Genomic DNA, 23,459 nt, shown 5'->3' on the forward strand with positions numbered 1-23,459 from the left:
GAAAAGGGAAGTCTCCCCGATTTTATAATGTCACCTGTGCTCATGGAGGGGGATTCAAAGCAGTAATTCCACCCCTTCCTCCCCACACCTGCTTCCAACCACGCCGTCAAAACGGCAAGTTTTCTGTTTAAATGCTTTCGTTAATGTTTTTATGTTTATTTAACTCCATTTATATTGCATTATAACTGTTCTCATTAAATCAAATACCTATATATATATACAGCCTGTAACTTTCAAATAGCGAGTCAACAGGGGCTAGGAACCAATTAAATCTATTTCCTTTATTTCTTATGGAAAAAATTGTTTCGGATAACGAACATTTCGGTTAACGAACAGCTTTCCAGAACGGATTAAGTTCGTTAACCGAGGTTCCACTGTATCTCTATATATATCAAAGGTGTGTTGGGGACGGGATCTGATCTCACGGCTACCGACAACTTATAACTTCAAAGAAAGTCCTTTCCTTGTTGTCCTAAAGATGGCGCCGTCAAATATACTCGGTTTAGAAAAAATCCCGAGACTAAGCTAAACATTTGTGTTTGTCTCACCTACTGGTTGCTAAAGAAAGGAAAGGGTGCTGTACTTTGAAACATTGTCTGACGGGAAAACAGTTCCAGTCTTGACCCTGGCAGTTCCCCTTCTTCTCAGATTTTATCTCATCGAATGTCTCGCTTCAACAAAGGCTTCATGACCAGCCGGCCAATTTCCGGTAAGTGGATTATGAAACTGCTATCTTAGGAAATAACGATGATGATACATTGAGTGGGCTAACTGTGAGTGGTTTACTGGCTCTAGGCTCCTAGAAGAGCTTTTTCTTGTCACTGGGCCAAGCGAACGTGGAACTGAGAGCTGCTATGAAGTAGTAAGCACAAGGCTTTATATCAGTTTCATAAGGCTTGATGTAATTTATATCAGCTGCAGGTAATTCTTTTCCGAACTGAAAAGGACAAAATGAATGTCTCTGCCCTGTGACTTATATGTCCTGCATGTCTCCTTTACAAACATTTCGGAACATCTGACTGCAAAGGTTCGACAGCCACAAACAAATCGCAAACGTCTCACTTTCGAAGAGGCCAACCATCTGTGATATCATTTGTTTTAAATCGGAGAGGGAATCAACACCACGATGCCCAAACAATAAGGAAAGTGGAGAAGAGAATACAGAAGAAGAGGAAAGATACAGGGAGGAGGATACATGGAAAGTGTGGACAGCGCTGGTGTGATTAACTCCCCATGGGGCTTTGAGGAACCGTGAAAAATGGACAGAACTGGTGGCGAGGTCACCGTTGGTCAACGAGCATGAAAGTTAGGGGTCACATGACAGTGATTTGTCACTGGCCACCTTACAAACTCAGCTTCATCTCCATGTTCCGGTGAGATGGTCGAGGAACTCGGGAAAATGTGCTTCTGGGGAAGAGATGGAGATGAGAAATGATGTTACAAAACCAGATGCGTAGGTAGAAATAGTAGGTTGCCATGAGAACGCTGCGGTAGGTAGAAGTGGTATTCGAATATTAACGTCTCTGTGGTAGGCCTGTAAGTCCAGATGTAAGTGTGCTTTCAACATGATCATAGACTTACAAAATGGTGGAAGCAGCACACACACACACACACACACAAACCCACTTATCTTTTTAGTCTTCTTTGTCCTCCTAGTGCCGCAACCATACCACCCCAGCGGATCCGGTTCTGGGCCGAGGATCGATCTCCTCCTGGTCTGTCTCCGAACCCTGCGTTTCACCTGTGGGTTTAAGTCCAGAACTTGTCTGGTTAAACTCGGTGTCAAATTGCAATAAAATCAAATTGTCAACCGTACACTGCAGTCTATGCAAAAACTTATTAAATACATTTTTTACTAAAACAAGGATATCGGCCGGCAGCTCTTCCTTGCGATGTAAGTGTAGAAGCAGGACTGAAGTATCGTTGGAAGTCAGAGAAACATTGCAGTGTACTGCTGACGTCAAGCAATGTCTGTCAGACACAATAACAAACACGTTAATGCTTTGTACAAAGCCAGGATAGTGTGTTTTCACGAGCAAACCTTCGATGTCGCAGTTGAAGATGTGAAATATTTTCACGGGTGAGTCCCGTGCTGTGTCCTGGTGACCGTTAGCACGGACACCTCGTGTCGCGTAGTCACTGGGTCAGTGGAACTTATTCTCTCCCTTGTCTTGCTTGTGTCTTGCCGTCCACACAAAGTCCTCGACATTATGGGATAGCAATTGTCATGAACTGAGGAGGGCCGGCCATCTTGTCACTTATTTCTTGTTGGTGTTCTTTCTAGGGTACTGTTGTCCGTTTCCGATGTCCTCCATTGACTGGGCAGGCAACTCTGACCACGCGTACAATGATGTCTGGAGGGGAGAGGATCGGGTAGGTTGTTGCCGTCTGTCACTCCGATCTTGTTCACTCCATTGAGTATGACGTGTGTGTTCCTGGCAGTTGGAGGCACCTAGGGGGACAGTAGCAGGGTGTTTGTGGTCCGTCGTGCACTAGTCATCTTCGTTAACAGCAGCCTCGTTGTCGATGACGTCACCGGTTGTGGGGCGTGTGCGTCACGGTTCAGCGGATTTGTTCATTGTTGTAAACGGCGAACTTGACTTCTTCACGAAGTTTAGATACGTTAGTTGGTAACGGCTGAATAGCCTGGTGGCTACCGACAAGGCCTGAAGACTGAAAGGTGGTGTGTTCAAATCTGACAGTGACAAAAAAGAGTGAGTGAGTGAGTGAGTGAGTGAGTGAGTGAAATAAAAGAAGAAGAAAAAAATAGAGCAGATACCATTTTTATTAGAAACAAGTTGTACTTACCATTAATTATGTAGTAATTAGTGGGATATTTGAAGTTGTTTACCCGAAACCAACTTCTGAATTTCCGGCTGCATCGTAGAGACACCAAGTCGGAGAACTGAATCGAAATGTTCGTCCATCGAAAAAAAGATTGAGAGATCGCCCCTACGTAGGGATAAATACTTCTTCTTCCCTTTTTTTAGTTTTTTTTTTTTTTAGGTCTTTTTTTATTACTAACATGCCGATTTCCTGCACTGTGGGCAGAAGTTTCGCGGGCCGGATATGGCCCGCGGGCCGTAGGTTGGGCATCCCTGCTTTAAGCTATCTTCATATTGATTATAATAAGAACAACTATCTACATGTTCAACAGCTGTTACCAAGCAACCGTGTCTTTATTTAATCAGTTCCTGTAAATAGATATTTCATGTTGTTAGCAATACTTTTGTTGTTTTTTTTTGTTTTTTTTACTTAAAATCCACTATTTACTATTTTTCTATTTCAACTTAATTCACGTGTCTTGGTAATTCGTCCTGCCAGGGATAACTACTGTGGAGGATGTAATGCCGAGTTCTATGATGCCAGCGGTAAACGCATCCTTGGCTGTTAATGATTTCTGATAATCTTGTGATGTTTTGAAAGTCCGAGAAGGAGAAAACCATGTCTCTCTTGTTTGAAGGCGTCTGTTGAAATTAATTCGTTTTAATTGACACATTAAAAATACTACATACCACAAAGAGATCAAAGCGTTTCATTTGTGTGTGAGTTGGGGGGAGGAGGAGAAGAAGAAGGAATCTCGGTGACAGTGGGGGTGTTTAACAGTGCTGATGCTTTGAAAAATGATTTAAATGGTGATTAAAATATTCTTTAGGAGGTTTTCATCCTGTGTGTATTAAATGCACCTTTGTGGGGACGCTGTACATACCTGGGCTGATGTGCATAAGCGAACTCAAACATGAACTTAAGCTTAAGTTGGCTGACTCAACTTTAAGTACAGTAACTCGGTGTGCACAAGACAACTCAAGTCCGCAAAGTACAAAATTTCTTACTCAACTTTAAGACTGCCCTCCCCCAGGTATAAACCCTTACTTAGCTGAGTCGGGCGACTTAAGTTAGCACGATTCTGATTTCTTCGTGTGAAGAGTGACAGACGATGGCAGCGAGACGACCAGAGAGCTCTCTGAGACGACTGTGCTTTAGAATGATGATATAGACATTTAAAGAGGGAACGTGTGTTTCGTGACAGACACAATCCTTTTGACCTGTATGATTCGTGATATAGCCCTAGTTGCTGGCACGGCATAAAACACAAACAAGTTGACCACAGGTTGAGAACCGCTGCCATACAGTGTAACAGACTTGGCTGTGAACGGCGGGTGACTCAGGCAGTGGCCTGGAAGGGGGGAAATAACCTTTTGAACTGCGGTGACAGTTGTGGGACCACGCGAGCGCCATTAGCTAGAGGGGCGGGTGTACATGTTCATGGGATTGTGTCTGATTTGTTTTTTTGTTTGTTTTTTTTTTCTTTGTGCGTGCGTGTTATGGTGGGGCTTTCCCCTATTTATTTTGTTTGGCCACCTGTATGAAAGTGGTTTTGTTTTCTTTTTCTTTCCGTTCTTCCACATTTTTATTTTATTTATTTTGAGCTGGCGGTCGCACTATACTTTAGTTTTGTGTTGTTGCTTCGTGTGCGCGTTTTGTCTTCACTGGGGAGTGACTGGCTTCGCTGCTCGCGTCGGGTGCGCGGAGGTTTGTCTGTGTGATTGCGAGTGTGTACGTGAGAGAGCGAGTCTCAACGCCCGATCGCCTTACGCGACAACCTCTGGCACTGCAATCAACACATACACCCGCGCGCATGCGCAGCTTTCCTTCCTGCAATCGCGATGGGCCTACAGAGGGGCTGTGCAGATTGATAAAAAAAAAAATACAATAAAAACGCATGTAATACATCCAGTATGCAGAGAATTTAGAGAATAGTTACATCACCCTTTACATTCTACGGCCATGCATATAGAATCACAAGCGTCTCTTGTTCCGTTCCAACAACAGCGTCGTCAGCCCCGACAGACGCCAAACCTTATCTACACAAAGAGAATTCCCTAACATTGTCATAGACGCTAAGCGCATATCATAGCTACACAAAAATCCCCCAAAATACAGATTCAGCAAATAAGTCCCCCCCCCACACACACACACGTCTATACACAAATCTCTCAGCCTCAGTCGCTCACGCACTTTGCGCACCGGCTGGCCAGCCACCGCATGTCTGTAAAAATCTGATTCACGCTCACTGATTCGCATCCACGCCTTTGGTTTTGGCGGTGTCTTGTTGATCCCGATTTACTTTTCGTTGCTCTGCGGGCTCCGGTGTTTGACCCGTGACGATGATGACCTGCCGGCCGACATCTTATTGCACGCGCCGCTGGTACATCGCCGGTGGTCGTCTGCTCGTCCCTCTTTAAGGTGTCAGCTTCTTTGTTTACGGTTGTCCGAGTTCCCCCACTTCCCAGTGGCATTAACTTTCCTCCCTACCCTAACCCCACGCCAGGTGACTACACCCCAAACCTAGTGATAATGGAATGGACAACAAATGAGTACATAACGGCTTTCACATGCCGACTTTGTTGTGTAAAGTGAAGCTGCTTGAAGTCGCTCACTTTCCTTTGAAGGCAGCCGCTAACGACTCCATCAGACTTGTCAGTCAGTTGTTTTTTTTTTTTCTTTTTTACATTGATTAAGATTGCCAATTAAGTCACTCTGCTTAAGTTCCGGTGAGACTAGACATTTTCTATTCCCTCGGGAAAATTTGTGGAACCAGCAGAAAAAAATTATGAGACTCTGAATAAAGTATGAGAGACGGTGGTTTAAAGGCCAGCTGAAATCCGATAAAAAAAAAAAAATGTAACCGATCGAGTCAATTATCACACTGCACACGACTGCATGATAGAGGCGAGTATAAGAATTTCAGAGGTAATTAACAAGGAAAGACCCGAGTTTCCATAGGAATTACAGGCATTGCTAGATCCGACAGGATCATGACACTGTTTATGTCACATTTAGGCTGATTCTCAAAGATATTGCCGAAATATTTATAACTGTTAACTATATCTCGATGGCATCACCACGAATATTACTCTCATACCATGTATATATTATTGCTAGTACGAGCACTATATCTTGAATTCCCCTGGGGTTTGGGACCAATAAAGTTGCAGTGTATTGTAATATACGCCAGGCTTGTTCATCCTAAAGTGAAAATATATTCCCAATATCTTCCGCGCATTCAAGTAAAGGAAGTGTTTGGCACGTCGCCGTACAATGTCAGTAAGAGTGTGGATAAACCTACGTTCATCACACAAGAGTGACTACGAGACAGTGTCATCAGCAAATTTTATAAGAAAGCTCCTATCCAGAGTGCTACTAAACTGTCAAAATGTATACGTGTAGTATAAATAGTAATGGGAACAAGCAGTGGCTTTGAGAGGAACCCGCGGGCCGTACAGGCTGACAGCAGGGCCCAGGGCCCAGATGACCATTGCATATGTTAACGGATCGAAACTTTATCTTTGCTGCCTTTTTGTTTTTTTAAAAAAGGGGGAAAAAACCCCAAGTGAGTTCCACGGTGTTAAAGGCAGAAGAGAAATCAACCAACAGAAGATCACACTAACTCTAGCTAGAGGCTTCTCCAGGTGTTTGTACAGATCAGTATTTAGGACAATCAGCTTGGCATCATCCATGCGCAGTTAACTACTAAAACGAGGCATGCTACTACAAAGCTTCCGGTTCAGTCACATTCTCTGTTTAGGCTCGCCGAGACTAATAGCGGAGACCTTAGCAAGAGGCCTAGCGTTGGTCTTGGCGGACAGACAGCAATCCACGCATCATGGTTATGCAAAGACATGCTGGGGAGGAAAAGGATAGCTAAGTCGTCCGCCCTTGTTTCCATTTTGTTTTCAACGAAGGACCTAGATATCAACAATGAAATAAAAAATATATTGCTAAAATATATAAATGACTTAGTTATTTTGTAAAAATTTATTTAGAATAGAGGAGTGTGAATGGCAATAGTTTTGCAAGCTCGGAATGCACAGTTACTAGCAGACGACATGGCTGCACCATGCTTGGGAGTGACCTCCCCTCATGACACACTGTGGCGGTGGGAGGCACCTCGCGGCAGACGGCAGCACACAATTCAAGATGTCACCCTCCTGTGGAATTAGGCTTTGAGACTTCGCCTTAGTGTTTACAGTCTCTTTCTTGGATTTTGGTAAGATTAGAAACATCACAGCCATGAGTATTCAAGGCTTCGAGCTTGTTCCGGCCATTGAGCGTGTGAAGCTTATGTCGGACAAAGCGAGGACCCAGGTGTGTAAATTATGTTTTTGCTTTAAATTTGTGGTCGATGGATGCTATTCTAAAGTAACTTTAAATGTGATAACTAGTACTAGTTAGGTGAATCTTACATACTCTGCGGAAACTACATACTGACCTAGCGATCCTAGCTTCTGTTCATTTTTCTGCTCTTCTAGTAAAGACAAAGATTTCGCTGTCTCATTTTACCATTACCCCCACCCCCTAATTGTTTTAATGAATTATATACATTTCCGTATCAGCAGTCCCCACAAAATCTTCAAGCATCATGAGATAGAAATTTTCGCCTCTTATTAAACAGTGCCATCACGATCTCTGGAGCCAACTATAAAGAAAGATATACTTACATTCTTCTTTAGCTTTATAGAGACACACAAATGATGGATGAATTAAGTTTTTCCTTCAGAATTTTAAATGTTTACAAAGTTCTAAATATTTAAGGGCCTTTCTAGCAATCGATATACAGATTTATCAATGTTTCAATCAATCATATTATCTTGAAGACTAGACTGATGATTTGGGTTGTTATAATTGTTAGCATCTGTATGGTGATAAATGGGCAAGGCTAGTAAGTTGTAATGGTCATCTGTTTCAGATTGAGTGCATTGATGTGTGTGGAAAAAATGTATATATTGGAACAAATGACTGGTAAAATATTTTTTTAATGTTTTCCTTGGTTGAAACTGTGCATTTTAAAATGTTATTAACACATCAGCGTTCATAATGTTGACTAAAATCAAAGACCACTACTATTTAGCTTTATTAGTGCATGTGTTGGTCAAAGATATGTGAGTGATTATTTTCATTATATTAACTCTCTGTTTTAAGAGGATTCTTAAGATTCAGTAACTAAACCTAATACTTTGGTTTTTTGGTTATAAGCAACAACTGCTTTAAGTCAATTTGCTATGTGTATTTCTAAACACCTGGTGCAGTTGGAGTGTGTAGGTGAATAATGCGCTATTACCTTGTCCACAGTTTTGTAGTACACTACAATCTAGAAGAACAAAGCAACAATTTTGGCCGCATTACTTTTAAAGCAGAGAACAAGGACACAAGTATTTGACGGTTGTAAGTACAGAGAAAAAGATAATAGTTAATCAACAAATTAAGCAATTTGTTATTTATTAGCATTCTTTATTACAATGTTTAATATTGACTTTTGAGTGAAGGGGGTTATTGGTCCTACCCACCTATTCTAACCATGTACTTTTATATTATTTGTCATATTTTTTTTCAGTTACACAATGTTTTACATGATAATATCTAAACTCTTTTATGTTTCACCATTGCCAAAATTTAACGAGATAGTAAACTTGCTCCAGTCTTCTTTTACTTAAATGTATTTATTTATTTACTCAGGCGTAGAAAAATGTTAGATTCTAGAATCATTTATCGTGCTTTTCTTTGCAGAAAAAGCCAGTCGTGCAGATAAAAGCTGCATCTGCTTTGAATAGAATAATGATTCTCTGTGACAACACCCTCACCCTGCTGAATATGTTTGATCTTGAGGTATTTTTTCATTGTAAATTTGTTTTCTGTTTTTAAAGGAAAATAAATACACATATTGTTCTTGTACAACCTCAGTTTTTAAGCAGTCGTCTTGATTGATTGTCTCATAGCGATATAATTGAAAAATAATAATAATAGAATTTGTAGAGTGGCTTTCCTTGTAAGTTCAGTCCTCATTGCATGTTAATTTCTTTTGGTATTTCGGATTTAAATATATACTTTTTAAATTTTTGCATCACTTTGTTACTTATTTCTGTGGTTCAGTTTGCTAAAAGTATTTTTTTAAATGATTAAATTGCAAATTAAATTTTATTTTGCAGCCAGTCATGACAGGAGCCAAAGTAAAAGTGTCAGCTGTTTCAGCATCAATGAAAACCCTATCCGCACAAATCCATTCAGTGTAGAGGTAATATTTTGTTTTTCATAATTACCTCTCATGTTCATACCAGAGATGAGCGATAAACAATTTTCTACATAGTTTGATATGCTTAAAGATCTTTAAAATGATTTTATTTTTAGTATGAGATTGTCATTTTAAATGCCAGTAAAATTTACAAGAGGCATATAGATTTAACTTTTTTGCTTGAAAAACTATATCAGAACACAAGTAAAAAATTATCATCCACAAGTCATTCTAAAAATGTCACATTTTCAAAAGTTAAGGTGTTCCTGTTATAACAGTTTTTAGAAATGAAAGTATTAATGGGAAATAGATCAGTATTGTATATTTTAGAAGATAGTATGGGTCCTTTAAATTATTTCAGCACTTTTAGATTTCAGTTTGGATTTTCAAACAGATATGTGTGGCTTTGAAGAAGAAAGTTATTCAGCTTTATACAGTTACAGAGGACCGTTGATTGCATCTCCGAGACTTGAATGTTCCTGAACCCAGCCAATAGCTGTGGTATGACTAACTGATGAATCTATTCAGTTTCAGCAGCTACATTCTAAGAAGGATCTAAAGTGTTATTTTTGTGAAACATAGATGAACTAAATACTGATCACTGATAGACAGAAAACAGACCTACTGAGCAGATGTGATACTGAATCAACCTGAAATTTTTTACATTAAAATTTTTTTTAACTATTTATAGATTTCACCAAGTCAAGATGGGGGTGGAGTTGACAGTGTAGCTGATAAACAGTAGAGATTTTATCTGTGAAAGACTGCTGAAGACTCCGGGCTTTAGCGCAGGGGGTATGGGGGTTACATGGCAGAGAAGATGCATTCTGGAATGCCATGGACACTTTCTCCTTCACCATCTCCTGAGACAAAAAAAAAAAAAAAGGGCTGTGAGGCCAAGCAGAGTAAGCTAACTGGCTCATACATGGGTACAACCTTTCATAAGTAATGGAGCATTACAGTATATAACTTTTCCAGCATAAGCCACATAACAGTATGTTAATCCCCATGTAGAAACTTTCACGATTTTCAGTGATTTTCAATGTATGTCTTGTAATTCCATTTCAGGGAATGGATGGGATCCATGTGTGTGCACACTTACTACTCAGTACTGCATGATCAATTCACAAACAGGACAAATTACAGACCTCTTTCCTATTGACACAGAACATACCAGTCCTATTGTCAAACGCATTAGTAAGGTGAGTTCTCAGTTTTGTTCTTTTTTTGGAGAATTAAGATAATTTGTTCAATTATCTCTTTTGACTTAAAATCATTGTATCCCCTCGTTCCCCATTACCTTCCTCTTTCAGACCAAAATGAGCTGTAGACCTCAACAAGTGCAAGAACACACATTTTCACAATTTCTGTACTTATTGTCTCTCATGTCCAATTGCCATTATTCCTGACTTGAAGTTCAAGATAAAAAGCTGACAATAAAATCACAGTTGGAAGAGTTTGCAGGACAGAGTACCTGGGCTACACTGGGTACCCTGGTAAGTTTAATTTATATACTTATATTGTGGTGTTTTTTTTAACAGGAGGAGTTCCTTTTAAGCAGTCCAAGTGCCCTTGGAATGTTTGTAACATCAGCAGGTATATCTCAGCGTCCACCTATGCAGTGGTCAGACAACTGATTGCTGTTGGTTATGTCCATCCATACATCGTGGACCATGAATGATGAATTATCACAGTTCATAGGTAATTTCTGAGAATTGGAACTTTGATGCACTGCTAACTCTGGTTGAAAATATGTTTTGAATATGGACAAACATGGAGATTAAGAAATTTGAATATGGACCTATAACTTTGCGTTAAGTGTGGTTTTTCATCATTATATGATCAGAAATAAGTTTTGAAATTAATTTAAATTACTTGGAATGTAATTTAATTTCAAATTCAGTCTGATTCTATTGCCCTTTATCTTTATTTCTTTAGCATTCTGGATCAGCAACAGAAACAAGCCATACCTTCCAAGGGGGTATTGCATTAAATGATTTGATGGTCGGCTGTTTGTTGCTTCCAGTCGAGAAGTTTACAGCCTTCTACCTGTCCCTTTTGAAACAGGTATTGTGTTCTTGATGTTTGTACAGGTATTGTGTGCCTGATGTTTGTACAGGAAATTGTATGCCTATATCAAGGACACATTCAACTGTGTGTGATTATAAGGTCACTTATTATGTTTTAAATTTCATTTATTGTCACCTAATATGCACCACACATTTATCTACACACACACATTATTTTATGCGTTATAGTTTCTTAAGCATTAATAAAAAACAGAAAGCACTTAACACAAGAATGTTGACAATAGATATTAAATCATTAATAGGGCTAAACTCAGCTTGATCTCCATCAGTAATTGTCTCTTTTTCTAGTAGAGCTGCTTGAAGAAATAAGCAAATTGTGTTTACTCTTTACCTGTGCATAGCAGTCATTGATGACAAGCTTATGACACTCATATAGGCCTGTGAAGTCAATCATTTGTGGGATATTCACACTCATTGATTTATTTTGTCTTCCGCCCTTAAGGTACTAAGAAACTGACAGAGAAAAGGAGATCATTTGTCTTAGAACTAAGTCTTGATGCTGTACAGGTTTTATTAAGTCAGTAGTTGCAGACTCTCTGTAAATACCAGCCCTGGTCAACCCAGTTTTAGTTATAAATTTGTGAGTTCATTTGTGCCGATTCATTTAACTGTGTGTAATTTGTGCATAAATATTATTCTTTGTGGTACAAACATGTTCAAAATTGTGTTTGCACATGCATACAAGCATTCCTGTGAAAGCATAAAATCTTGTTTTAGATCCAAGCTCTTCTAGCAGACAAGCGTGTGACAGAGGCACTGGAGTTAGCTAAGAATGCTAACCGCACTGGCATGACAAGAGAGAAGTTTCTGAAGGTATTTATTCCCCAGTTAAAAATCATCATGCTTTTTTTTTTCTTAACTGCTTATTATTACAGAATTGTACTTTGGAATACTTCTTGGATAAATAATGTGTTCACAATTGTGTTCAATGTTTTATAGTTGCTTTTGTTGATTTTGAGGGAAAGTGCTTCCACCTCACAGTGATTTCGCACTTATGCTTTATTGAGCTAGTTTATAGCTTTGTGTTTTACAGGCTTAAAGCTGTTTCAAATGGCTAAGAGATTTTTTTTTTAACCTTGATTTGCCTTAGAAGCCAATAATTTCAGCTATCTCTTGCTATTTCTGGTCAAAAACTACTCAGTTTGACAGCTGTTAACATTTGTTAATTAAAACAGTTCCAATTAAATGACATGATAAATTTAGAGAAGAAATACCAGGCTTTCCATTCTTCAGTCTTGTAGTTTTATAAACAACTGTGTAAGAGGGAAGCACACTGGATGTTTGTGGGAGGTCCAAAGAATGTCAATAAATCCCTTGCTGTAGTAAATATGTTACTAACTCTTTGCTCTTCATTTTTGTTTAAAAAAAATTCCTAAACAAGATTATTCATCCAACCCACATGGTCATCTGTGTTTCGTACTTTCTGGTTTCACATTATACCTGCATGAATGCATGGGGGGGTGTGTGTGTGTAGAGGGTACATGTATGTCAAATATATTTACAGATTTCTCTGAGTAATAATATTTATTATCAACTACAATGTTTACATGAATTACTATAGTATTGACATAACATATTCATATGCTATTGCAGATGTACCGAAGAATTCAGCAGCAAGCAGCATTTATCATGTTTGCTCAGCAAGAGTTTGAAGAGGCTAGAACTCTTTTTAAGGAGAGTGAGATTGACATTAGAGAGGTACAGAATCGTTTTTATGTGTCTCTTTGGCCATGTTAAAGAAAACTTAGAGACAGTCCTATAACTTTTGGTTGTTGAGGAGTGAGGTGTTAGAGACCATGCTTAATTCAGTCCAACATTTTTGTGAGGGCAGTGCCTTTCTACTCTCTCCTTCCCAAATCCTCCTAGGTACCCTTCAATCAGTGAGGTCATGGGGAAACTATGCTGCCACCACTGATGTCGTATCAATGTGGCTGGTTGTGTGCACCTTCAGCCTGACACTAATTGCTCTGATCACTTTGCTCATGCTCTTCCTTATAGGTGTGTAGGTATAACTGAAACAGGGGAAGAGGAGCCATCTTCAGTATATGGTGCTGTACAAGAAGACTTCTTAGTCTAGTGGTTTGTGCACTGACTGGACTAGAATGGCCTAGGACAGGGATGCCCAACCTACGGCCCGCGGGCCATATCCGGCCCGCGACACGGTGCCATCCGGCCCGCAAAACTTCTGCCCACAGTGCAGTCGAAATCGGCATTTAGTAATAAAAAAGAAAACTTAAAAAAAAAAACTAAAAAGGAAGAAGAAAGTATTTATCCCTACGTAGGCGGCGTCTCTCAATCTTTTTTTCGATGGATGAACATTTCGATTCAGTGCTCCGACTTGGTGTCTCTACGATGCACTGACATTCAGAAGTTGGTTTCGGGTAAACAACTTCAAATATCCCTCTAATTACTACATAATTAATGGCATCAGTACAAACTTGCTTCTATAAAATGGTATCTGCTCTATTTTTTTTTTCTTTCTTGTATTTTTTGCGGTGAAGTGGCCCGTGGCATGCATGTCGGAAATGTGTATGGCCCGCAGGCCGAAAAAGGTTGGGCATCACTGGCCTAGGATTTAGGTCTGCACAGCCTGTGATTGGAAATCTCTCCTGCTCAGTGAAAATGAGTACCTGATTTATCAGGGAAGGAATATGAGGCAGATGTGCCTTAGGCATGCTGAGACACCTATTGCTTCCCCAGCTCCTATGTTTTGGGGCCTTTGCTTTCACCTACCTACTCTTCATGATTACAGTTAAGTAGGTGAACTTATTGTGCACCTGCATCTGCATGCTGTCATACTCAGAGCCTATTTACCAGGTAAACACTGTAAAGGGACTAGTATCCAAAAATATCTGGATCCTACTTTGCCATGTAGTAAAAACTGCTACAGTTACAGAGGGACATTTGCGGACATTAAGTCCACTTTAGATGATTTCTGGGACTAGTGTGTTAAAGGACTGCGTGTCCCCATACTACATACCCTATGATTGCGACTTTGATTGTCTAAATTTTTGTTATAGTTTGAGGCCTTTGAGAAACCATCTTCTCGAAGATACCCATTAATGCTTGTAAGTTAATAATTTATAAACTGGGGAATTTTTGTGTGCAGCTCATCAGTGTATATCCCCATTTACTGCCCTCCAGCTCTAATTTTACAAGATCCGTACCTGCTCTGCATGAGATAGCTGATGTCAACCAACTTGCAAGGGGAGATAAATCAGTTATTGATGACTACAAGTACTTTCTGCGGACATATTTGGAAGACATTAGAGGTACCAAAGCAGCCTATGGCTTCAAGCTGGTGAGTAGCTTTCAGTCCATCATTTATGAGTGTAAGATGTCTAAATAGAGAAAGAACATGTGTCATGTACATTATATGATTACATTATTGGTCAATAAAAATGTTAATGTAATGCTATTCATATGTGGCATAACAGATTAAAAAGAAATGAACATATTTCCTGTTGGATTAGTCTACTGTCTCTCTGCATTGTACTAACATTGTAAAGCTCTAGCAGGGAGACATTTTTTTTTTCTAATTCAAGAAAGAATTTTCAAAATTTCACAGATTAATAATAATGTGTTTGAACACAACATACTGTTGATTGAGCAGTTCATATTTCTATTAATAGATGGCTGTCTGCATGACTTAATGATTCTAAGTCTAGAAGTGTGAAATTAACAACAGACCGTATGCAGCTATAATTTACACAAATCATGAGGAATCATGTATACAATGTCCTAACATCATTTGTTACTTGGAAAAAAAAAATAGCGCAGACCATCATAGTGCTCATGCCCTAGGGAGTGTGAGACAGCATGAATGCTAATTGTTGCATGTTGAATGAATGCAATAAACATTATTCCTTGGGTGAATGAAAACTTTCTCATCCAGTGAGCAGAACAACAAAAGTTGTGAATTACACATGATGAGACAGGGAAGTCATTGATCAGGAGCTGGTCAAGATCAAACGCTGAACACAATGTGAGGAATCAAAAGTAGGGAAATTAGACTTGTAGTGCACCTGCCATCAAAAGAGCTAGAATTTAGATGAAACTTCTTCTTGGGAACTACTGTCGTCTTCCCGGAAGTGACAAAGAGGAAGGAATGCTAGAGCTTTCTGGAGCTGTTCTGGCCATGTGTGAAGTGAATTTGAAATAGTTTTTGCTAATTGCAGGAGATTGATGTCGCTCTGCTAAAACTTTATGCTGAGACGAACTCGCCAGAGCTCCAGACACTGGTTGCTGTGGATACAGGTTGTGATCTTGTTGACTGTGTGGAGTGGTTGACAAAGTATCAGAGGTTCCATATCTTGGCATTGCTATACAAGTACCATGGGGAACACGATAAGGCTTTAGGTGTTTGGACAAAGTAAGTGTATTGTGCTTTTCACAGTCAAGACTGAATATGGATTTTTCTGTGTATGTACCAGCGCACAAGTCAGATAAAGTGGAATGTTTATTGAAGATAAAAGCATTGGAAGAACTAGGTTCTTTTTTCAGACCAAAGGGCAATATTGTCAGCAGCAAACATGATTGCTACAAGTGGAGTGTTGGAAGAAAGAAAAAATAGGTTTTACAAGATAGTCTTACTTTAGCAGCACTGGCAAGTCTGCACAATATTGATTTGGTCTTTCAGGCTTGTGGATGATGGAGTAAAGGATGAAGCTTTTCCAGGATTGCCTTTTGTTGTAGAGGTGCTAGCCAAGTAAGTATATCAAAGTTGTGTGTATAAGAGAGAGAGAGAGTGTGTGTAAGAGAGTGAAGAGTGATTAAGAGAGAAAGAACAAGAACTTATGTTTTATCAGAGACAGGTGATAATGGTAAAGGTTCATGAAAAAAAACCAAACAAACAAAAACTCATACTTGAATGGACATGCTTAGTAATTTGGCAAATTTTGAAGAAATGCTGAAACTCTTTCACTGCGCATGATCACAATCAGCACCAAGCTTTCTTGTTTTGGTCTCTCTGAGAGAAAAATTTTGTCTCTTTCCATGAGAGCACAAACACGTGTGCATGCACACCTGAGATACATGCATACCTGCTCAACTTACTGCTTTGTGAACAATGTTTCAGCTTGAGTGACCATGATCTTGTGTGGAAATACATTGACTGGGTTCTTGAAAAGGATGAGGAGCTAGGAGTTAAGGTTTGCCTGCTACAGCCTTTTGATTGATTGATATTATTGATCTTGTAACAGGCTTTTTTTTATTCTTGCTTTAATGACTGAAGAAAGCAGTTGGACAGAAAGATCAAAGACAGATCTCTATTGGTGCTTTTGTTGCTTGCTTATCATGAAGTGATTTTTTTTTTGCCAAAGAAAGTAGTTGAATAGAAAAATCAAAAGCATGAAGGCAGTTTATCTTTCATTTTTCTTTCAACCTTGCTAAGTAATCATAGAGCATTGTAATCCTTTTAATACTAAATTCTTAAGTGATTCAAGTACAAAGTGTGAAATGCTCTGAGCCGATCTTTAGCAGCACAACACGTAGGTTTCGTATTTAGATCATGAGAGTTTTATAATTATAAAAATAGCAAGAAATGTACTCTGCCACTAACAAATATGAACATGAAAATGTGTCTCATACAGTTAATTTTGAAGTATTCATCAAGATTCTAATATCATTTACTAATGAAAATTATGGTCCAAAAAAACAGGTGCTAACAGAAAGACCACCGAATGAGCCTCCGTCAGAACGACTGAGACCAGATGCAGTTATTGATTATTTACACCGATTTCCAAAAGCTGTCATCACTTACCTGGAATATCTAGTTTTTCAACGCAAACTAGAGGTATCGTGCATAAGTTCGAAGCAGATAAACTATGTTGCCAATAAATAAGATGGGCATGTTTTTTGTAATTTGATGTTTACGTTGTCAAAAGATTAAAACTGAATAACAGGGATCATAAAAATAAAGGATCATTTTTTTTTCAACATAATTTTTCTGTCTCTCACTGACAGTGACCAACTTTATTTGTCCCAGTGGGCTATTTGAACATGGGAAGGTGCTATAGTCACAAAGTAAAAGTTAGAAATAAAAATGATAAATAAAGTTTGTTGCAAGGTGCAGCGTTAAAAGATGTGAACAGTGAAAAATATTAGCAAATGAAAAGAAAAAAGTTATGGGCAAGTGACAATGATATTTTCAATCATTGACAATCACTTTCTGTCTAAAGATGTTAATGTATACATTGTTCGCACTTGTACATTGCACATACACACACATGCACACACAAAAGCATTAATACCCATTAATGCTTATAAGTTAATAATACCCACCACACATATGCATGCACACTCACCCACAGCCAACTCCACACACACACACACACAGCATATATACCTGTCCTTCCTATTTCCACACACATGAATGTACCCAACACATACACAGGTAAGAAGACTTTGTCTTACAGGAGGTAGGGGAATAGAATCTGTAAAAAGAAAATTTGTTTTTATGCAGAAGGAGAAATACCACACACATCTTGCAGTCTTATACATGGATACCGTGCTTCAAATGCTTAAGAAAGATGGTGTGAAGAAGGAGGAACTGGATATAGCCCGGTGAGAGAGTCTCTTCTTGCCAGCTAATGACTTGAAATCAGTGAAACTGCTCTTCAGGAAATAATGATAGATGGATGAGGAGTAGGGAAGGGTAATGCTGTGATGCATGGTTATAATGTCACTTCTTTGCACAAACTATATCACAACATTGAGGAAATGTTTACATAGAGGTCAGCATCCATTACTTATCAATGACTCCAAGTCTTTGGTATGTTAATTCTTTAGCATTTCGAAATAGAGTCATTTTCACTAATTTTGGCAGTGAGGTTGTTTGGTGGGTCCAGTTTGATGTCATTCTAGTTGTTGATATGGGTTTTGGCAGGTCCAAGCTGCGCCACATGCTGCAGATGTCCAACCTTTACAGGGTACAGCTGATACTGGGCAAGGCCAAAGAGAGCGATATGCATGCTGAATGTGCCATTCTTTATGGCAAGGTGAAGTGCAGTTCTTTCACATCTGATGGACGTGTGTACGCGTGCGTGGGAGTATGGGCATATACAGAATGTGCATGCATACACCTTAAATAGCCTACATTTTTTTGTGGCATTCTAGTCAATACTGAGCCCCCTTTTGATGATTGTCTGACAGCTTGAGGAACATGATAAAGCTCTCCGTATTCTTGTGCACAAACTGAAAGATTATGGGGCAGCTGAGAACTACTGTCTAGTCAACTCCCAAGGGAAAGATCCAGCTTACCGCAAACGTCTTTTTCACATTCTTCTGAGTGTTTATCTTGACTCCAGCTATGAGTGAGTAAATCTCCTGGCCTTGCATTTTAAGCTGGTGACTTTTGACATACAACCTTCTCGAAGCAGATTATCAATAACTACATGAAGTTAAATGAAGTTTTTGTAACAATGACACACTTCCCCTGGTAGAGAAAGGTGCTATAGAATTGTTATTATTATGGGCATAAAAGGATTAATCCAACCCAAATTGCATTGTGCCAATCTGAAAAACATAGAAGAAGAGATAATGATTAGGAAGATAGCTGCTATTGAAGACAATTATGAACAGGGACTAAAAGCTTGAAGTTCATTAACATTATTTAGTAGAGTTGCTATCAGATTTTAAGCTGACTTGCTAATTCTTGCAATAATTTGGGTTTGGGTAGATGTTTATAGTAACACAGTGGCACATCTGTGTTTGTATCCAGGTCTTCTTATGATGATAGAATGTGTAGAGTGTATTTCTCCATGTGGAGGACCACATGTGCATCCCAACCATTTTTTGCTCTGATTTGTAGTCTCAGGAATTTTTCACTGAGATTGTCTAACTTGGTTATTTGAACTGACAAAATTTTGTTCGCGTCAGTGTTTTTTCCCTTCATTTCTTGGGAGGCTAACAGTTGCTGGCAAGGTAATGGAAGAGGTTCTTGTGTCAAAGCTGGTGAAATAGAGACAAGTAGACTCTGTATAAGTTATCCCTTACTTGAATGTTGGTATAGCACCATAAAAGTTCATGCCTAGAACAAGACGTGTCGAAAAGGAAACTTTCTTGGTATTTGACACCATGTGTGTTGTTTGTCTAATTGCTTTAGGCGAAGAGATACATTGGTTGCTCCAGCTATGGCTTTGCTCAACAGCAGTGTAGCAGAGTTTGACACTATCAAGGTATGCTTATTCACCTACTCAGCACCAGATTTATAGATGTAAAATAATCCAGGTGTGGGTTAGATGGTAACAGGCAAGTCTTGCATCGCAAGCCTGGACCCGGTGGTTGATCAGTTGGTCTGGCTGACAGCAACGTTACAGAAACATCCTCTAGAGTAGTGGGTCAAAAGATTTATTTCATTTCTAAGAAAGAAGCTTGGTTTGTGTGAGCTTCAGGGCCTGCTGATGCAAGATGAGTAACCTGTTTGTGTGTGCTTTCTACAGGTGTTACAGTTGTTACCAGACAAATGGTCAGTAGGGTTGCTGAACCAATTTTTGACACGTGCTGTGCGGTCCAGCATGCATAACAGTCGCATGACAAGAATTGAACGCATGATGGCCAGGGTTGAAAATCTACGTGCAAAGGAGGCGTGCATCGAGCTGCAGCGAGACCCCATTGTAATGAATGAAGAAAGGTAGGCTCACCAATAAGAGTTTTGGATTTTGTTGGATCTGGTTATCTTTCCCTTCCTTTCTCTTTGTATCTGTATCAGACACACCGATATTTATTTTTTAGGTGTCTAACCAGTAAGATATTTATATACTTGCAATGTAAATCTGAATTCACTAGAAGGCAAGTTTTCTAGTTTTGCTGTGTGCATTGAAACAAAGATACTATATATTTTCCTTCAGCACAGCTTTCATGTGGCTGCGCTAATGACTTTTTTAATCCTCATCTGAAAGTGTTATGGTCAGGCAACTTTGCTGCAAACAGCATGACTCATCATAGATGATTTTGTCTGTATTCATGAAGTGAGCCTTTTAACAGCATGATTCCACATAGATTAATATGTTGATTTTCTATTTAGGTTATGTGCTGTGTGCAAGCGAGCCTTCAATGACCCCACATTTGTCCGCTACCCCAATGGCATTGTGACACACGTGCATTGCGCCAAAAACAAGTTCATCTGCCCTGTTACAGGCCGACTTTTCAGTTCGGCTAAGAGTTGACGGATACAGAGCCAGGGGAATGATTTCTATCTGTTGGGGTCTCTCTGGCTTTATCTCTGTGAGAATTTGACCAAAGATCCTGCGAACAGAGGTTTGCTAGTCTAGCAGAGACAGCACTTGACTACATCCCTGTTGTCAGCAGACTTGTTACTTCAGTGGTCACATTTTAATAACTAAACAAACAGGAAAATGACATCACAGGTTCATCAGGGTGGAAATATAGGGTGTGAAGCCTCATCTTAAGAATTCCTTTGAGAGAACTTCGTTTATGGGATACAAACTGGTTTTTAAGATAATACACCTAATATGGAATAAGCTGTGCACCCAAATCAATGAAAAGGGTTTTGCTTTGTTGGTTGGTGTATGTATTATCCATGCATCCTTGTGAAGTGTGTGTGAGAGTGAGGACAGGTGTGGAAAGAGGGCCTATTGTTGTTTTCATGGTAAAAATTGAGTATTAATGTATTATTGTTTAGGTTTCTAAATACAAGGACTCCAAGAGCTAATATTTTGTACCCTTAAGAGCGTTTTTATTTTGAGCTTTTATGCCATGTGTATGTTGAAATGAGTAAAGCTTTGGTGCTTGTGTCAGAAGAGTGAGATGAGAGTATGTGTTGGTGTGCATGTGTTTGCTTGTGTGTATGAATATTTAGTTATTCTTGTCTTTGTGCACTTATGTAATAAAAGGAGCAACTGATGAATGTCATAATAGAACATTGTACACAGAGCTTAACTGGTATGTTTATATAGAGTTGGTGAATATCTGCATGTGTGAGTGTGTTTCAAGAGAGGAGGGCTATAGCAATAACACTGGGAGAAGTGATTAATTTTATGACTATTGTTGCCATAGTAAGAGATATCGCATGGCACTGAAAGAGCAATTCATCATGACGGGATGACCATTGATCAACTGTTGATGGGATGTGTGAAATACCTCCCATTATCGATTAAACAGTTTTATGTCACCTCACCTGACTTGTTTCATTTCTTTGTGTCTAGCTATTTGGAATGTATCCTTAGGTTACTATGCAGATCTTTTGTTATGACTTTGGACTATGTAAGCAAATAACTATTTTATGCAGTATTTGAGAATAGAAATCAGCATTCTGTGAACCCATATTGCTTTTTGCACCCTGGCTTTATTACACAACAAGCAAAAAAGCAGCTCCAATGGATCAGTTGAGGCTAATGAGAGTGCCCGGCAAAGAAATTATCTGGTGACAATTTGGCCCTCAATCTGCCCCCTTCCTTCCCTCCCCAAAATGTGATGTTTTGTAGATTGCAGTGCCTTCAGGGTTATGTGTGTGTGCATGCGATAAGAGAATTGGGTGCAAAGTTTGGAGCTGCACCAAGACTAGAGCTGATAACTTGTCCACGTTAATGCATGACAGCCGCACAATTAGGCTATTTCCAAGTGTTAACATTTTCCAATGGAATATTAATGCAGTGGTCAGCCCAGCATGCCTGCCGCTATAGTGTCATAGGCATCTCTCCTCCTCTGCCATGAGTTGCCCCAACCCTTGCATCTCAGTGACTAGCCTTTAATCTAGATCAGTTCTTACCTCTGCTCTTTGATAATATTTTGAGGTCACGGCAAGGACAGTGTAAGCAGTCGGTGTGATAACTAGATACAGTTCGGTCATCAGAAGGTGCTAGGTGTGGGGGGTCAACCCCCTACCAGCCAGGGTGCACAACAGCAAACCCAAGGACAAAGGCATTGTTATCTCTTTGTGGAGATAAAATGTCTTAGTTCATGGACTACAAAGTCTTTGTTCATGGATGGAGTTGCTGACAAAATTTGCCAGGTGTGGGACGAAAGGTGGAATGCAAAAATTGTTTCTGATTGGATAAAGCAAGACACTATTTCTCCAAATCTAGGTGAATATCCACCTTCCCAAAACATGATCATGCACAAATGCTGCAGAACGTTATTTCCCTCCCTCTCTTCCCGTAGTCAGGCTCCCTACTGGCAAGCTCAGTGAAGCCCCATTTGGGTCCTAATAGCAGCCTTCTTCAGTCTGACCACAGGACCATGTCTTTGTACAAGCAAAAGATGGTATAGAAAATGTTCGCACAAGCCAGTGGCTGAGAAATTAAGCATTATGCAACCATCGCATGACAAGAAACTCATGCTCTCCACATTATAGCAAGAGTCCCTGAATCACTTAGGATGGTGATTGGAAGAAGGCGTGTAATTCCAGAAAGCTTGAATAATTAACCCGGTCTCAATCAGCAAGCTTTCACTCTCTGTGATTAATATTTGAGGTGGCATCACACAAACTGGTGACACATGCTGAATACTGATGCACAGTAAAAAGAACAGTTGTTACATATTACAGGATACACCAGCTGAACAAAATCATCTTGCAGATCATCTCCATATCTAGGTATTTTACACGCCTGCTTACACTGTCCAGAGCTGCTTCGCATCAAGTGCAGGTTTCTGCATTACATAATCAGTGTGTGGCCATGCATGTATATGTGAAGGACAGAAGTGGCACTCAAAGCAAATGCAAATCTACAGCTTGGGCAGAAATATTCCTTTCAACTATGGTCCAGTAAATAGACTGGATGTTACCATAAAGCATTTCGTTTGTTATCCGATAGTGCCTTCAAATGAAAATATGCTTCCCAAAAGGTATTTCCACATTCATCTACTATGCTACTATCGTAGCAAGGACAATATTGTAGTTTGAGAGAGCACACTATTTAACAGCCAAAGACTGACAGGGAAAGAGGGAAGTGGAAGGTAGTGAGTCCACGGCAGCTAACATCTCCACAAATGTATGAAATGCACGTTTGGGAAACATATTGGTTAGGTGGTGGTTTTCTGGGTTATGCCACATTCCCAGTAGCATTTAGGTGTGAGAGCTACATGGTGGACAGAGGACTAACCTCAATATTTTCTTCATACACTTGGTATGAGTTTAAACACCTATGAAAACATTAAGGGATGTATGGAAGCAAGGGGAACACGGTTCAAGTGTGGAAAGCATGAGAAAGTATGAGTATCGAGAGAGTATTTCACCCCTCCTCCACATCCATAACATCCATAGCACATTCAAATGACATCAAACATTTCTAAGCAAATCTCTCACCGATAACAAATAATCCTATGCAAGAACCCACACA

General features: G+C 39.5%; 1 protein-coding gene across 1 annotated transcript; it reads left to right on the forward strand.

Annotated features, from left to right (window-relative positions):
- The first annotated feature begins 6,911 nt into the window (after nucleotides 1-6,911).
- On the forward strand, nucleotides 6,912-21,297 carry LOC112559228 (transforming growth factor-beta receptor-associated protein 1-like). The gene is given in 28 exon segments (XM_025230289.1): nucleotides 6,912-7,149; nucleotides 7,751-7,803; nucleotides 8,134-8,189; nucleotides 8,192-8,226; nucleotides 8,569-8,667; nucleotides 8,988-9,006; nucleotides 9,009-9,073; nucleotides 9,465-9,554; nucleotides 9,557-9,571; nucleotides 10,139-10,163; nucleotides 10,166-10,272; nucleotides 10,612-10,699; nucleotides 10,702-10,771; nucleotides 11,009-11,047; nucleotides 11,049-11,163; nucleotides 11,878-11,973; nucleotides 12,754-12,858; nucleotides 14,270-14,461; nucleotides 15,339-15,532; nucleotides 15,800-15,868; nucleotides 16,238-16,310; nucleotides 16,820-16,954; nucleotides 17,624-17,724; nucleotides 18,047-18,158; nucleotides 18,313-18,473; nucleotides 19,265-19,337; nucleotides 19,602-19,792; nucleotides 20,186-21,297. Coding segments are annotated over 28 exon segments (2,595 nt in total). The 5' UTR covers nucleotides 6,912-7,074; the 3' UTR covers nucleotides 20,328-21,297.
- Nucleotides 21,298-23,459: the final 2,162 nt, after the last annotated feature.

This window comes from Pomacea canaliculata, linkage group LG3 (genome assembly GCF_003073045.1).
Source record: "Pomacea canaliculata isolate SZHN2017 linkage group LG3, ASM307304v1, whole genome shotgun sequence".
Lineage (NCBI taxonomy): Eukaryota > Metazoa > Mollusca > Gastropoda > Architaenioglossa > Ampullariidae > Pomacea > Pomacea canaliculata.